Below are 14,902 nucleotides of genomic sequence, written 5' to 3' on the forward strand. Positions count from 1 at the left end.
AGGTATAAAATGTAAGTAAATCCTGAGGATGAAATAGCATGGCAACTACAGTTAACAATACTATATACTTGAAAATTGCTGAGGGTAGATCTTAAAAAGTTCTCACCACAAAGAAAAAAATTTTTATTTTATTTTATTTTTTTTATTATTATTTATTTATGATAGTCACAGAGAGAGAGAGAGAGAGAGAGAGAGAGAGGCAGAGACACAGGCAGAGGGAGAAGCAGGCTCCATGCACCGGGAGCCCGATGTGGGATTCGATCCCGGGTCTCCAGGATCGCGCCCTGGGCCAAAGGCAGGCGCCGAACCGCTGCGCCGCCCAGGGATCCCAAGAAAAAAATTTTTAAATATGTGTGGTGATAGATGTTAATTAGACTTACTGTGGTGGTTATCTCACAAGCTATAAAACAGGAAGTCATGTTGTACACCTTAAACTAATATAATATTTTGTGTCAATTATGAAAAGACAAAATGTTTCAAATCAATGATCTAAGCTGTCACCTTAAAAAATCAGAAAACAGCAAATCAACTCAAAGCAAGCAGAAGGAAGGAAATATTAAAGATGTGAGCAGAAATTTAAAACAGAAAAATAAGAGAGATGCCTGAGTGGCTCAGCAGTTGAGTGTCTGATTTTGGCTCAGGGCGTGATCCCAGAGTTCCTGGATCGAGTCCCGCATGGGGCTCTCAGCATGGAGCCCGCCTCTCCCTCTGCCTAGGTCTCTGCTTCTCTCTCTATGTGTCTCTCTCATGAATAAATAAATAAAATCTTTAAAGGAAAAAAAAAAACACAGAAAAATAAGAAGAATCTATGAAATCCAAAGCTAGATCTTTAAAAACATCAGCAATTGATAAACCTCCATCCAGATTCATCAAGAAAAAAGGAGATGACACAAATTACCAAGATAATGAATGAAAGAAGGGGTATTAATAACATATCCTACTGACTTTAAAGGAATCAGGTAATAGTATTTTATCTCCATCAATTTGACAACTAAGAGGAAATGTGCCAATTCCCTGAAAGATACAACTACCAAAGCCCACTTGAGAAGAAATAAATAACCTGAATAGTTCTGTATCTCTAAAAGGAAGTGAATTCCTATTAAAAAAAACAAAACAAAACAAAAACAAAAACACCTGGGACACCTGGGTGGCTCATCTGCCTTCGGCTCAGGATGTGATCCCAGGATCTGGGATCCAGTCCCACATCGGGCTCCCTGTGAGGAGCCTGCTGCTCCCTCTGCCTATGTCTCAGCCTCTGTGTGTCTCTCATGAATAAATAAATAAATCTTTAAAAAAAAAAAAAGAAAAAAGAAAACCTGACCAAGAAAATTAAAATTCTAGGCCCAGGTGGCTTCACTGACCAAGTCTATCCAACATTAAAGACAAAAACATCAATTCTACATGAACTATGCTAGAAAACAGAATAGGAGGGAACATTTCCCAACTCATTTTATTTTATTTTTTTTAATTTTTTCCCAACTCATTTTAGGATGCTAGCATGACCTAACTTCTAAAACCAAACAAAGGCATCACAAGAAAACTACAGACCAATATCCCACGTGAATATAAATGCAAAAATCCTCAAACAAACAGCAAATCTGATCCAGCAATATATAAAAGCAGCAAAGTTCTTTTAAAAGATTTAATCCATGGTTTAATCCTGACCTGGAATTATTCCCAAAGACAACAAGTGGTATCTGATTCCATTCCAAATTCAGTCTTGAATATAAACACAGAATTTTATATACCTGACTTTTTACAAAGCTACTTTCAAAGTATAGGCACAGCAGGCAGTTTAAATTCAGGAAATTAGGCAGATTATACAATAGCTGAGACTTTACAGAAGAAACCTTTAGATTGAAAGTAATCTACAGTGTCATAAACACAAACTCAACTAAGGGTAATGAACCTACGTCTTTGGTTTCTAACAAAATTTGGATAAAGTGACTGAACTCAACTCAGTTTCCTCAGGGTTTCTAAAATTATGAACCAAAACATAATCCCTAATCTGGTTTCTCAGTAGTTTAGTTTAACTACTTACCTTCAACCTGGCTAGGATCTGAGCATGGTTTTTTCTTTGACTCTGAATTCCCGGTTTTCTCATCAACATCCAGAAGAGGAATATAGTCTGTTTTTCCAACAGTTTCTCCCACAACATCATCAAAGGCCTCTGCCTCCAGTGTGGCAATAAAGTCCCGTTTTATCTCTTCCTCGATCTCTGGAGGTGGCTCTGTTAATGCGTCTGCAAGACTGAGGTCAGCCATTTTGCACCACTGCAACTGCCTGGTGAAGGGGGAGAAATGTTTCATAAGATGAGCTCTGTGCAAAAGGAAACATTCCTAGAAACTTTTTTCAGTTGTTCTAAACAATAAACAAAAAGAAATAAAATCTAAAACTTGAGCACTAGAAAAGGCTCCCTCATTTCACAGATTAGAAACTTTTTTTTTTAATTTAATTTTTTATTTATTTATGATAGTCACAGAGAGAGAGAGAGAGAGGCAGAGACATAGGCAGAGGGAGAAGCAGGCTCCATGCACCGGGAGCCTGATGTGGGATTCGATCCCGGGTCTCCAGGATCGCGCCCCGGGCCAAAGGCAGGTGCCAAACCGCTGCGCCACCCAGGGATCCCACAGATTAGAAACTTAAAGCACAGTTAACAGTCTCACCCTTAGTAAATTTCTAACATCTCTGGGAAGTAAACAGAGCAAATGCCATTATGCCTTTTTCATTAATTAAAAAAAAAAAAAAAGTTTATTATTATTTTTTTTTAATTCATGAGAGACACACAGAGAGAGAGGTAGAGACACAGGCAGAAGGAGAGAAGTAGGCTCCCCACAGGAAGCCTGATGTGAACCTTGATCCCAGGACCCTGGGATCATGACCTGAGCCAAAGGCAGCCACTCAACTGCTGAGTCACCCAAGTGCTCCAATAAAAAAATGTTAAATATATTTTTAAAAAAAAAGTTAACTTATCCAAAGTTATAGCCAGTAAGACTCCATCAGGTTTGTTTTTTTTTTTAAGATTTTATTTATTTATTCATGACAGACACAGAGAGAGAGAGAGGAAGAGACACAGACAGAGAGAGAAGCAGACTCCATGCAGGGAGCCCGATGCGGGACTCAATCCCAGGACTCCAGGGTCATGCCCTGGGCTGATGGCAGATGCTCAATTGTTGAGCCACCGAGGCATCCCTCAAATCACATCTTTTGATCAAGTCTTATAAACTTATCAACTATTCCATGTATCCTCATTTCCAAATCATGTCCCAGAATAATTCTTAAAAGAATAAACAAAAGGAGAGATTACATTACATTCCCATTTAAAAAAAAAAAAAAAAAGGTTACGTTATTATCAGGTGAACGAAGTCACCTTTCCTAACAAAAGATTTATTTTGTTGAGGCTAAATACTACTTCCTCATGAATCTCTTGTGGATAGCTCTGTTAACTAATTTATATCTAGCCCTTGTTGGCATGAAAAATACAGACATGTTCCCTGATTAGCTAGGGGTGGCAGCCCCTCTGTTGTGATCATGTACATCACTATCTCTTCAGAACATCAGACTCTCAATGTTTAAACATAATCTGAAGTTAAAAAGTATAATCTACTACAGACAAAACTACAGGTGAATAGCCCAGAAAATACAGAAATAGTGTAGTAAAAATGCCAAAGGGCCTGCAGTAAACTGAGCTCCCAGCATATACCATAGCAGGGTGAAATAAAAAAAAAAAGTGTTCAGGGTTCTATCTCTGCTTTCAAAAGGTCTAATTTAAGAGAGACTCATAAAGATAAGTAAACATATGAGCTTTCTTGACCAGGCAAGTAAGTCAACTAGAAATCTTTAGCTGCACAGGTGGCTCATTAGGTTGAATGTCTCACTCTTGATTTTGGATCAGGCAAAAAAAAAAATCGTGAGGTCCTGGGATGGAGCCCCATGTTGGCCTCCATGTTCTGCAGGGAGTCTGCTTGAGGATTCTCTCTCTCTCTGTCCCTCCCCCTGCTTGTACAGCATGCTCTCTCTCATGAATGAAAGAAAGAAAGAAAGAAAGAAAGAAAGAAAGAAAGAAATCCTTAGCTGCATAGTATGATAGCTACTGCTTCTGTCTGCCCAGAAATTCATTCTTCCTTATCTCTCCCCATAGATACCAATAGTTACCCCAGTAGTGTTGGACACATAACCAGGAAGAGGATGGTTGGAAAAGGAATATTTCATAACTACATCCTGGATGGAAGACCCACCAAATGGCAGCTGTTCAGTTGCCCTGGTTGTCTTCTTTCTTGAGTCTAAGTGAGCAACCTTTCAATCTTTCTTTTAACTAATTTAGTCAATCTATTGCTTACAACCAAAGAATCTCAACTAATACACCCAGTCTTCCCTCCACACAAATTTTTAAAAGCCAAAATTTCCTGTGATTCAAGCCATTTTTAAAGTCTCGCCTTTAAAACTGTCCTCCACTGTCTACCTCTCTCCAGCTAAATTTACTAAGGAAAAAGAACATACCAAGGAGTACAGTCATTCTATCTTCATCTCTGTCTCCACACATAAGTTCCTATCATAGTTTTCAGTACAGAGCAGCACACTTACAACCCATTTACAACACATGAATATGGATGGACAGTCCTATTCTATATGCCACCCAGGCAGGCTACTTTACATATAAAGTATGATGTCTCTCCAGATCCTACCAGGAAAAATGCTGAAAAATAACTCATTAAAGAACTTTTTAAAAAGCTTGACAAATTTAATGTCAATAAATTGGTCTTCCCTTTTCTATGATAACTATTATCACCAGTTAGCATTTGAAATCTATTATGGGGATGCCTGGGTGGCTCAGCAGTTGAGCATCTGCCTTCAGCTCAAGGTGTGATCCTGGGGTGCAGGGATAGAGTCCTACATCAGCCCCCCTCGGAGGAGCCTGCTTCTCCCTCTGCCTGTGTCTCTGCCTCTATGTCTCTCATGAATAAACAAAATCTTAAAAAAAGAAAAAAGAAAGAAATCTATTAGGAACCAAAAATGATAAAGGATGTCTATAATTAAATAGTTTCAAGGTCAAAGAGCACTTGAAAGGACATCTGTACCATCTTTAACAATAGCTCTATTTTTTTCCATAATATATACCTATGACACCTTTTTCATGCAATCCACTCAAACTTCCTAATTTAGGATACAGGTAAAAATACAGACAAAATCGACAGTATCTTTTAAATCTCATTTATGTGAGTGCATATTCTCAAAGGTCAGCTCTTTATCCACCATAATCTTTCTCTCTTCACCCCCACCCCAACCTCCCAAACCACATCCTGGGCTGACATGGAATTTGAATAGCAGTTTAAATGCAGCTTAAATGTATAAGAAGAACTTATACCTTAACTGATAGAAAACTAGCTGAAAAGCAGGAAGGTCATTTGGCTCTGAGTGCATCTAGCCAACCACCCAGCATCTGTATCTTAACATAGTTTAGATACTCCTTTCTTGTTACTACATATAAATAGAAGTATGATTTACACACACACACACACACACACACACACACACACACACAATCTACTTATGGAAAATGAAAGTACTGGCTTTGATCCAGAAAGCCCCAGTTTTCAATAAATTAAATTCAATTTTATAGTTATTCTATTCTAAAATATATACAAGTATAAAAAATTCGGTAAGTGTTCTACAGGTTTGTTAAACTGGTTCTGCAAGTGTTCCAGAATTGATTTTAATGAATTCATGGGTGAATTTCATTCCGCACCTACAGAACTATTTAAGGTCACTTAATATTCAGTTATACCTTAAAACACTGAGTTATGTAATTTATGGACAAAAGTATATGACACAATCTGGATATTGTGTTATTCTCAAATCTGGATATTCAGGAAGATTCAAATGTGCACCCTTGTGAATGAGGACTATCTACTTAAGAGAAATGATCTATTTATGCTATTCCTTTCTCATTTGTATAAAGTTTTTACCTTTAAAAGGATTTGTTCCTGGCAGGCAAGGAAAGAAAGCTAGGTACAGAAGTTTCTATGCTTCCCTGGGGCACCAGTTTAATCTAAAGCTTTCAGTGAGTCATGGGCAGGGGCTGAGTTCCCTAATCTGTAAAATGAGAGTGGTATGTTAAATGATTCCTGAGGTTGATTACTCTGTAAACTGCTTATAATTTAGATTTATCACTTAGGTTAGAAATAAACAAGATGCACGTAGATCCTCAATGTGCATGTGTGACTTTTACATATCAAGTACTCCCAAATATAACTGGGTTCAGATTTATTAAAAGGCAAAAGCTTTTTGGCAAAGGGAGAGACTAAAAACAAACTCATCGCTGTGCAGTGCCCTGCTTGAGCAAATCTGACTGGAGCTTAAGAAACTCCACCCAGTTCTGGCTAACATCAAAGGAGACTTGACACCACTCTGCCAGAAAATAAGTCCCATATTATTTAACCAGGTACCAAGAGAAAACAGTTTTTGAGCATAGCACTCTGGACAGCTGATCTTTCATTCGGACCATGTGCCTGAAGTGAAACTACATGGTGAGAAGAGTTTTGAAAATTTGTGAACGAGGACAAGAAGAAATGGCAAGATGATAAAGCAGAGAACAGAATTTTGGTCTCTTGACTACCCTCTGACTATTAATAGCCATGGACTCATACAGAGTAAATAAAAAGATATGATGCAGTCACAAAGCATCTCCTCTGTTGTATGATTTACTTTAGATCACAAACTCTGGAATTAGTTACTAAACTCAACTATTTTCAGGTACCTGGGTGGCTCAGTGGTTGAGTGTCTACCTCTGGCTCAGGTCATGGTCCTGGGACTGAGTCCGAATCAGACCTCCCACACGGAGCCTACATCTCCCTCTGCCTAGGTCTCTGCCATTCTCTGTGTCTCTTATGAATAAACAAATAAAACCTTTTAAAAAAATAAAAATAAACCACTTTCTAGGTCTATAGAGATTAATGTTCATATCTAATTTAAATACACAGAAGTATAGGCAATTTTTTAAGGTCCCAAAATTCCTCTTGAAAACTTTAGGTCAGTTTTACCTACAGTCAACTAGTCACTCATTCCAGAACTGTGCTCATTCTGTCTCATGAGAAATTATCATTAGCAATCTACTCTGCAAATGGCCTGTGGCTGCATTTGTCCTTCCCTATCTACTCCCCTCCCTGTGGCCCCTCCTCTCTCAAAGGTGCTGCTTCAAAAGCTAAAGTGGAGGAAAAAAAACTCATGATGAAAAAGAACAGCCTAATTCTCACCCACACACTGAAACACTTTTCACAACCACGGTCATATTTTCATTTCACTCTGTCATATTAGCCAAATCTGTACCAAGATTCATTTGCGGTATCCAGCATTTTATTTTCAAAAGTGTAGAATCCTATTTCATAATTTCAAGAGGGATAAGGGGACAAACATCTCAAAAGGTCCATCATTCCATCTTAGTGTGAATTTAGTTATCAAGTTAACTTTCCTCTTAATCCCAGAAATCAATTCCATGGAAAGTATCTGAGTTTGGGGTTTTAGTGTGAAAAGGGAGAATACTAATTTAGTAACACGGAACATTTCAGGGAACAATGCAGATCTGGATAAGGTATCAAGGTAGGGAGAGGGCATGTGGTCCCAGAGGCCCTTGGAGGTCAAAGAAAGGGAAGGAATACAAAGCCAAAAACAAGCTCTTTTAAAAATATTACCTCTTGTCAATTTTAGAAGGAAGAAACTTTCTTCACAGTCAGCTGGACTAGTTGAGAAACAAAATTCTCATTTATAAAGTTGGTTATCTAAGGGAAATGCTGCTGAGTTCCCAATAACCAACTTAGTAAGTAAACATTTAATAATAATTCTTAAAGGCAGAAGACCATTACTAATGCTTACTTAAATTTTCTCCATGATTGATACTGTCAATTTTGGTGGGAGGAGTAGGGGTAGGGGTGAATTATGGACAAGATACAGAACTAAAAAGCTATGTGGCTAATATTTTTCTTTCTTCCTTTCTTTTTTTTTCTGCATGACTATGTAAATGGCAGAGAATTCAGAGGCCGCATTAAGCTTCTATCCCAGGATATTAGTAAGAGTGCTGTGCCCAAAATGAAGTTCTTGTTCTTAAGGCTTGGAAGAAACCCAGCATCCCAGCCAGTTCCAGAGACCATTTATATCTGACATGGTTAGTGGTACAGCCTGCATCACAAAGATTTCATATTCAACATGAGATTTTTTTTTGAGTTTGCCTATCAAATTTTCAATTACTAAATGGGGACTCTATTCCTCAGATTGGTTTGTTTTCTTTTTTTCCTCAGATTGGTTTTAATGAAGTTCTTTCAGAGGTCTATTACATAGCAAGCTGAACCTTATTTGTCTAGTGTCTGTGTTCTGCTTTTAATTTATTTAACTAGAAAACTAGATTGATTTATACTTTCAATCAAAACAATATTTAAAAGTAAAACCAAATCTTTATTAAGGACCTATATGGGAATCAGCTATCATCTTACCCAGAGGTAAGGGTCCCTGAGGTTAATCTGAATTTCTCTTGCTCCTCCCCAGAACCAGAATGGCAAAAGCACAACTCAGCAACATCTTGACTATCCTAGCTATAAGTCCCAAACCCCTGTAGAATATATTAAGTTTCCACCCCCAGGTACCTCCCTACACACTTCAAGGACAAGAGCTGTACTATTATGAACTGATGGTATTTGCAGGCTCCACAGGATTCTGTTCAAAACCACCATTTGTCCTGTTCATCATAGGATTAGCAACAAGAGAAAGCCCTTGATTACTGGAATAGCTGAGGCCATTGCCCAGTGACATTCCTATATAGAAGAGCAAATGGATTTTACTTCCATGTAGTCCCCCAGGCAGAGTTCATTTTCCCACTGCTGTTTTAGGGAGCTCTGTCCGTTAAACATAAAAACATCGCATGCACATGCACACACATATTCACATACAGAAAACCTTGCAGCACAAGCTTGAAAGCCTAGCTTCTTACTTACGAGAACTATCCAGGCAGTCTGTCTTCAGTCCTAACCAAATGCATTTTGGACCTCTAAGCAGGCACCTGCCTGCCACGTTTCTGTCCAAGTGAATTTAAACCTATTTCTCCAAGAAGAATCATCCACACTAGATACCTCCCACTGTTAGCCATGTGATACACTCAGCATGATGTCTGCTGAAGTCTGGGAATGTGCGCCAAAACAAGACACGACAATGACACAGCACTTACATTTCTGCTATAACCATCCTTGAGAGCAACTCTTCAATTTTATCTCAATTAAGGAAAAAAAAAGTGAATCTTAAGATGATTCTCAATAGCTAATCCCCCCAAATTGTAAAAAAAAAAAAGTATTTCTTAAAATGTCACTATTCATCCCATTCTTCTTCAGTCTAATTAAGAGCAAAACACATTCAGAGTTTGCCTACACCTATCTAGAAATTATTTCTAAACACTTAAGAACTCTAAAGGCTTTTATAAAAAGACCAGCTCAAATAATCTAAGCTCCAATTCTTTCACTTTAGCAGTGGACAAAAAAAAAAAAAAAGGACCAGAAAAAAAGTCACTTTTTTTTTTTTAAGTATTTATTTATTCATTCATGAGCCACAGAGAGAGAGACAGAGACACAGGCTGAGGGAGAAGCAGGCTCCACGCAGGGAGCCTGACATGGGACTCAATCCTGGGTCTCCAGGATCACGCCCTGGGCTGAAGGCGGCGCTAAACCGCTGAGCCACCCGGGCTGCCCAAACAAGTCACTTTTAAGTGAAGCTGAACTGAGGATCAGGCTAAGGGGAGAGCAAGCAAACACTAGAAACACAAGCAGGGTGTTTGTCCAGAATTGACAAAATCTTTGAATTTGCTTTGTTTTATCTGATGCAATGACATCACTATACTTCCATTTCTTCCCCCTACTTTTCTTCTTAAAGGATAAAAGCAACTGGAAGAGTCTTGAACATCAGGGGAAAAAAATCTCAACTAATTTTTTTTTTAAGATTTTATTTAGGGCAGCCCCGGTGGCTCAGCGGTTTAGTGCCGCCTGCAGCCCAGGGTGTGATCCTGGAGACCCTGGATCAAGTCCCACGTCAGGCTCCATGCATGAAGCCTGCTTCTCCCTCTGCCTGTCTCTGCCTCTCTCCTCCCTGTGCATTCTCATGAATAAATAAATAAAATCTTTTTAAAAAAATAAGATTTTATTTATTTATTAATGAGAGAGAGAGAGAGAGAGAGAGAGAGAGAGAGAGAGGGGCAGGCTCCATGCAGGGAGCCTGACATGGGATTCGATCCCGGGTCCCCAGAATCAGGCCCTGGGCCAAAGGCAGCGCTAAACCACTGAGCCACCTGGGCTGCCCTCAACTGATTTAAAAGGACTCCAACGTCTATTAAGAAAAAAATCACTCCAAACTCCTTAGTATGATATCCTGGTCATATAATCCTACAGGACCCTGCCCTAGGACCTACAAGAACCATCAGCAGTTTTCCATGGAGGCTCTCCCTGTACCTGAGTCACATGGAACCAGCTGCCATTTTATAAGCCTATCACTGATCTCATTACCACATGCCCTTGTTCACGCAGTTCTCCACACTTCAAATCCTCTTCATTCCTGCTCGCTTGTCAGTCTTAAAATCAAGGCCCATATCAACTATCACCTTTTCTGTGATTCCCTTTTGAAATCTTTTCTCCCAGCACCATGGAGAACTAACACCTCATCTGTACTTCAATTGTAACAGTACAGTCTAATCTGTACTGTAGTTTTATATGCCAACGGCACTTATAACTGCTAGATCCCAAAGGGGAAGGACCATGTCCAAGCAATGTGTGTATTTTCTCTTAGTGGATTACTTTGCACAAAAGATGAACTAAAATAACAAAAACCAACAAAACAAGGGAGCTAGGTAAACAGAATTCTAAAACGGTATGACTGAACTTAATAAAAAGGTCTCAGGTCTCAGGGTGCCTGGGGGTGCTCAATCAGTTAAGTGTCCAACTCACGATCTCAGCTCAGGTCTCAATCTCAGTGTCGTCAGTTCAAGGCCCGCACTGGGCTCCACAATGGGCATGGAGCCTATTTGGGGGGGGGGGGGGGGAGTAGGTCTAATTTGAAATTAATCAGAGGTGCTAAAACTACAAAAACTCTTCAAAACGGGAAAAATGATAAACATGGTCAAGGTTGAATGTCACCACTGATTAACTACATTCACCTCATTTCTTCTACTTTCCAAACAGCTTTGTGCCAGAGCACTCATGTTGTCTGCAATCACAGAAAGCAAGCCAACAAGGAGTAACCATACAAGCCAGATCTCCATGCTGGTCATCTTATCATTATTAGGCAGGGCAATAAAAATAGCTCTCTGCTTTTAGAAAAGCACAACATGATGCAATATGGCAGAAACAAATAGCATTTTGTTGAAGAGATAAACTACCACCATCATGTTAACATCACCGTATAAATGTTAAAACTTTTATAATTATTAAAATGTTAAATCTCCATAGTATCAGCTCACATATGTCTGTCAAGGAGTAGTAAATACACTATGCAATTTTAAGATTACTGAGTGCTGGGGAAACTGGTTGAAGGGAAAAAAGTACTCACACTTGATTAGCTTTTGAGAACTAATCAAGAAAAATCTCTCCATCAAGCCAAGTGAAGCTTCTCAAGTTCAGAGCCATAAAGTGCCATATTTTATTCTTTAAGATGTCAGTGAAAGTGAAGGAAAATCAAAGACTGAATTATAAGGAGATGGGGATTTGTGCTGATAATTCTGTATTTATTATAGATACACACAATGTGTGTCTCCTTCAGAGTCCCATTGGACTCTGAGTTCCTAGATGGCAAGGACATATCTTTTTCATCTTTTATCCTGTACATCTAGTACTATAGTGACACCTGTTAGGATCTCAACTGCAGTCATCTTGCTGGGAGTGCTCTATTCCATATCATGGCACAGACTTCTCTCGTTGGAGTTCACAGTTGCCTAGCTGGAAGAACCCTCTTGGCTCTTCCACTGTGGGTCCTGGGTTTACAATCAGCATTGGACTATTAGTAGCCACACTCTTCTGACAGGAAAGAGGAAGGTATGAACTCTATAGGGTACTCAGCAGACATTTTGTAGAAAGCCCTTAATGGTGGTAGTAAATGCCTTGCCTTTAACATAAAAGTGCCTTATAAATGCTTTCAAATGGGGAGGAGGAGTGTAAAACACTGAATAAAGTGAAAAGTCAAAGGAATCTTACAAGGTATTTTTAACCTAACTTTTAACATTTTATCTGGAATAGAAGTAAGGATCTGAATTAAAAGTGAAATGCGGTCAGGGGCGGGGGGAGGAGGGGACAGAAAAAAAAAAGTGAAATGCCACTGGATCAGAATCATTCAGGGACAGAGGTGGGCAATTTCAGTTTTTAAGTGTTGATTCTGAAGGGTACTCAATTGAAACTACTGAATTAATCAACAATTTACTTAATACACTAAAAATATAGTTTACTGAAATGAAACATAAGACAGAATTTATAAAACTTAACACTTTTTTAAAAGAATTTACTTATTCAAAAATAAATAAATAAATAAAAATTTACTTATTCATGAGAGACACAAAGAGGCTGAGACATAGGTAGAGGGAGAAGCAGGCTCTCCACTGGAAGCCCGATATGGGACTCGATCCCAGGACCCTGCAAACACAGCCTGAGCCAAAGGTAGATGCTCAACCACTGAGCCACCCAGGTGCCCCAAAACTTAACACTTTTAGAAAGAGATCACATTCTCCCTTTATGGGAAGGTAGGTGCTTTTTTTTTTTTTAATAATTTATTTATTCATGAGAGACACAGAGAGAGAGAGAGAGAGAGAGCGCAAGAGGCAGAGACACAGGTAGAGGGAGAAGCAGGCTCCATGCAGGGAGCCCGATGTGGGACTCAATCCCAGATCCCAGGATCACGCCCTGAGCCAATGTCAGACGCTCAACCGCTGAGCCACTCAGGCATCCCTGGGTAGGTGCTTTAGATAGACTTTACTAGAAGTAGAGCCCGACAGGGATTCTTATATAATTGATTTACTGAGGGAGTGCCTTCAAGAGAAACCTGTAAGGGACGGAAGGGAAGCAAAACTGTGTTTCAGCTAAAGGTTAGCCTGTGCCTCTTGTCTGGGAAGCTATGAAGCACAACCATACCACAGAGTCAATCCCACCATGAGGTAAGGGAACCAGGTTTTTGTAACTCTCATCAGGCAATCCTTGGCTGAGAGGCATGTGAAGGGAGGGGACATAACTTCCCAGGCATCTCTGGAGGAGGTGGCTCCCACATGCTATGGCCCTTGCTAACACTCACAGCAGCTTGGGGTTGGTGTTGGGGAGGGGGGGCGGTGTTTATCAGAGAGAGAGAGAGAGAGAGTGAGAGAGAGAGAGAGAGACGGACTCTAAGCAAAAAACCATTAGTAGAAAAAAACTGACAAATTTAATTCACTAAGATTTACCAGTATTAAATATTAATCTTGTATGTATCTAACAACACAGCTATTTTAAAAACAAAAAACTTCACCCAAAACAACAACACTAATTCAAAAAAAGTATATGCACCCCTATGTTTACTACAGCATTTTATAACAGCCAAGATCATGGAAGCAATCTGTGTCCATCAAAAGATGAATGGATAAAGAAGATGCAATACATACACACACACACACACACACAATTTAATATTACTCAGCCATAAAAAAGGATGAGCTCTTGCCATTTGCAACGACATGGATGGACCTGGAGGGTATTAAGTTAAGTGAAATTAAGTCAGAGAAAGACAAATACCATATGATTTCACTTATATATGGAACCTAAAAGACAAAACGAACAAACAAAAAGCAGAAAAAGACCTATAAATATAGAGAACAAACACAGTTGGCAGAGCAGAAGGAGATATAGGGGGAGACACTTCATTAATATTTAATACTGGTTAATGGGTAAAATGGGTGAAGGGAAATGGGTAATACAGGCTTCCAGACAGGAAATGAATAAGTCACAGGAATAAAAGGCACAGCTTAGGGAATATAGTCAATAATGCTGTAATAGCACTACATGGTAACAGATGGTAGCTACACTTGTGTGAACACAGCATGATGTAAAAACTTACCCAATCACTAAGCTGTACAGCTAAAACTGTAATGTTGTATATCAACTATACTTCAATAAAAGTAAAACAAAAAACATAAAACTGACCTTAATGAGGAGAAACAAGGGAATCCTCCTTCATAGAGGGGATATTGTAAAACATCTCTCTTAGTAATTGACACATCTTATAGACGAAAGTCAGTAAGCATATACTAGCTCTGAACAACTCAATATACAAGTTTCAGCTAATGAACTACAAAGTACAACTGGAGAAGACACTTTTCTAACACACATGGGACATTTCATTTGTAAAATAAATGTCTATTAAGACATAAAACAAATCTCAAATTTTAAAAATTATTATTATAAGAGAAGAAACTAATGGTTACCCACGAGGAGGTGGATGGGGGGGGGATGGGTGAAATAGGTGATGGGAATGAAGGAGTGCACTTGTGATAAGCACCAAGTGTGACATGGAAGTGTTGAGTCATTCTACTGCACACTTTAAATCACACTGTGTTAACTGGAATTTAAAAACTTTTTAAAAAATAATTATTTTATGATATACATTTAGGAAACATCACAAATAAGCTAGAGATAAAAATCTGAATTTTTAAAAAATTTGTTGGGGCAGCCTGGGTGGCTCAGTGGTTTAGCGCTGCCTTCAGCCCAGGGTGTGGTCCTGGAGACCCGGGATCAGGTCCCATGTCAGGCTCCCTGCGTGGAGCCTGCTTCTCCCTCTGTCTGTGTGTCTCCCTCTGTGTGTCTCTCATGAAGAAATAAATAAAATTAAAATTAAAATTAAAAATTTATTAAGAAAATTTTTTAAAAGC

General features: G+C 39.0%; 1 protein-coding gene across 13 annotated transcripts in view; it reads right to left on the reverse strand.

Annotated features, from left to right (window-relative positions):
* Positions 1–9,098, reverse strand: part of MAP4 (microtubule associated protein 4) — a 139,747-nt gene extending 130,649 nt beyond the window's left edge. For all 13 annotated transcript variants that reach the window (XM_041761897.1, XM_041761907.1, XM_041761906.1 and 10 more), the window contains exons 1-2: positions 8,982–9,098; positions 2,042–2,283 (exon numbers count right to left, since the gene is read on the reverse strand). In XM_041761897.1, coding sequence (XP_041617831.1) covers positions 2,042–2,264 — 223 coding nt within the window. In that variant the 5' untranslated portion in view covers positions 2,265–2,283; positions 8,982–9,098. The remainder of the gene's footprint in view (positions 1–2,041; positions 2,284–8,981) is intronic.
* Positions 9,099–14,902: the final 5,804 nt, after the last annotated feature.

This window comes from Vulpes lagopus, chromosome 7 (genome assembly GCF_018345385.1).
Source record: "Vulpes lagopus strain Blue_001 chromosome 7, ASM1834538v1, whole genome shotgun sequence".
Classification (NCBI taxonomy): Eukaryota; Metazoa; Chordata; class Mammalia; order Carnivora; family Canidae; genus Vulpes; species Vulpes lagopus.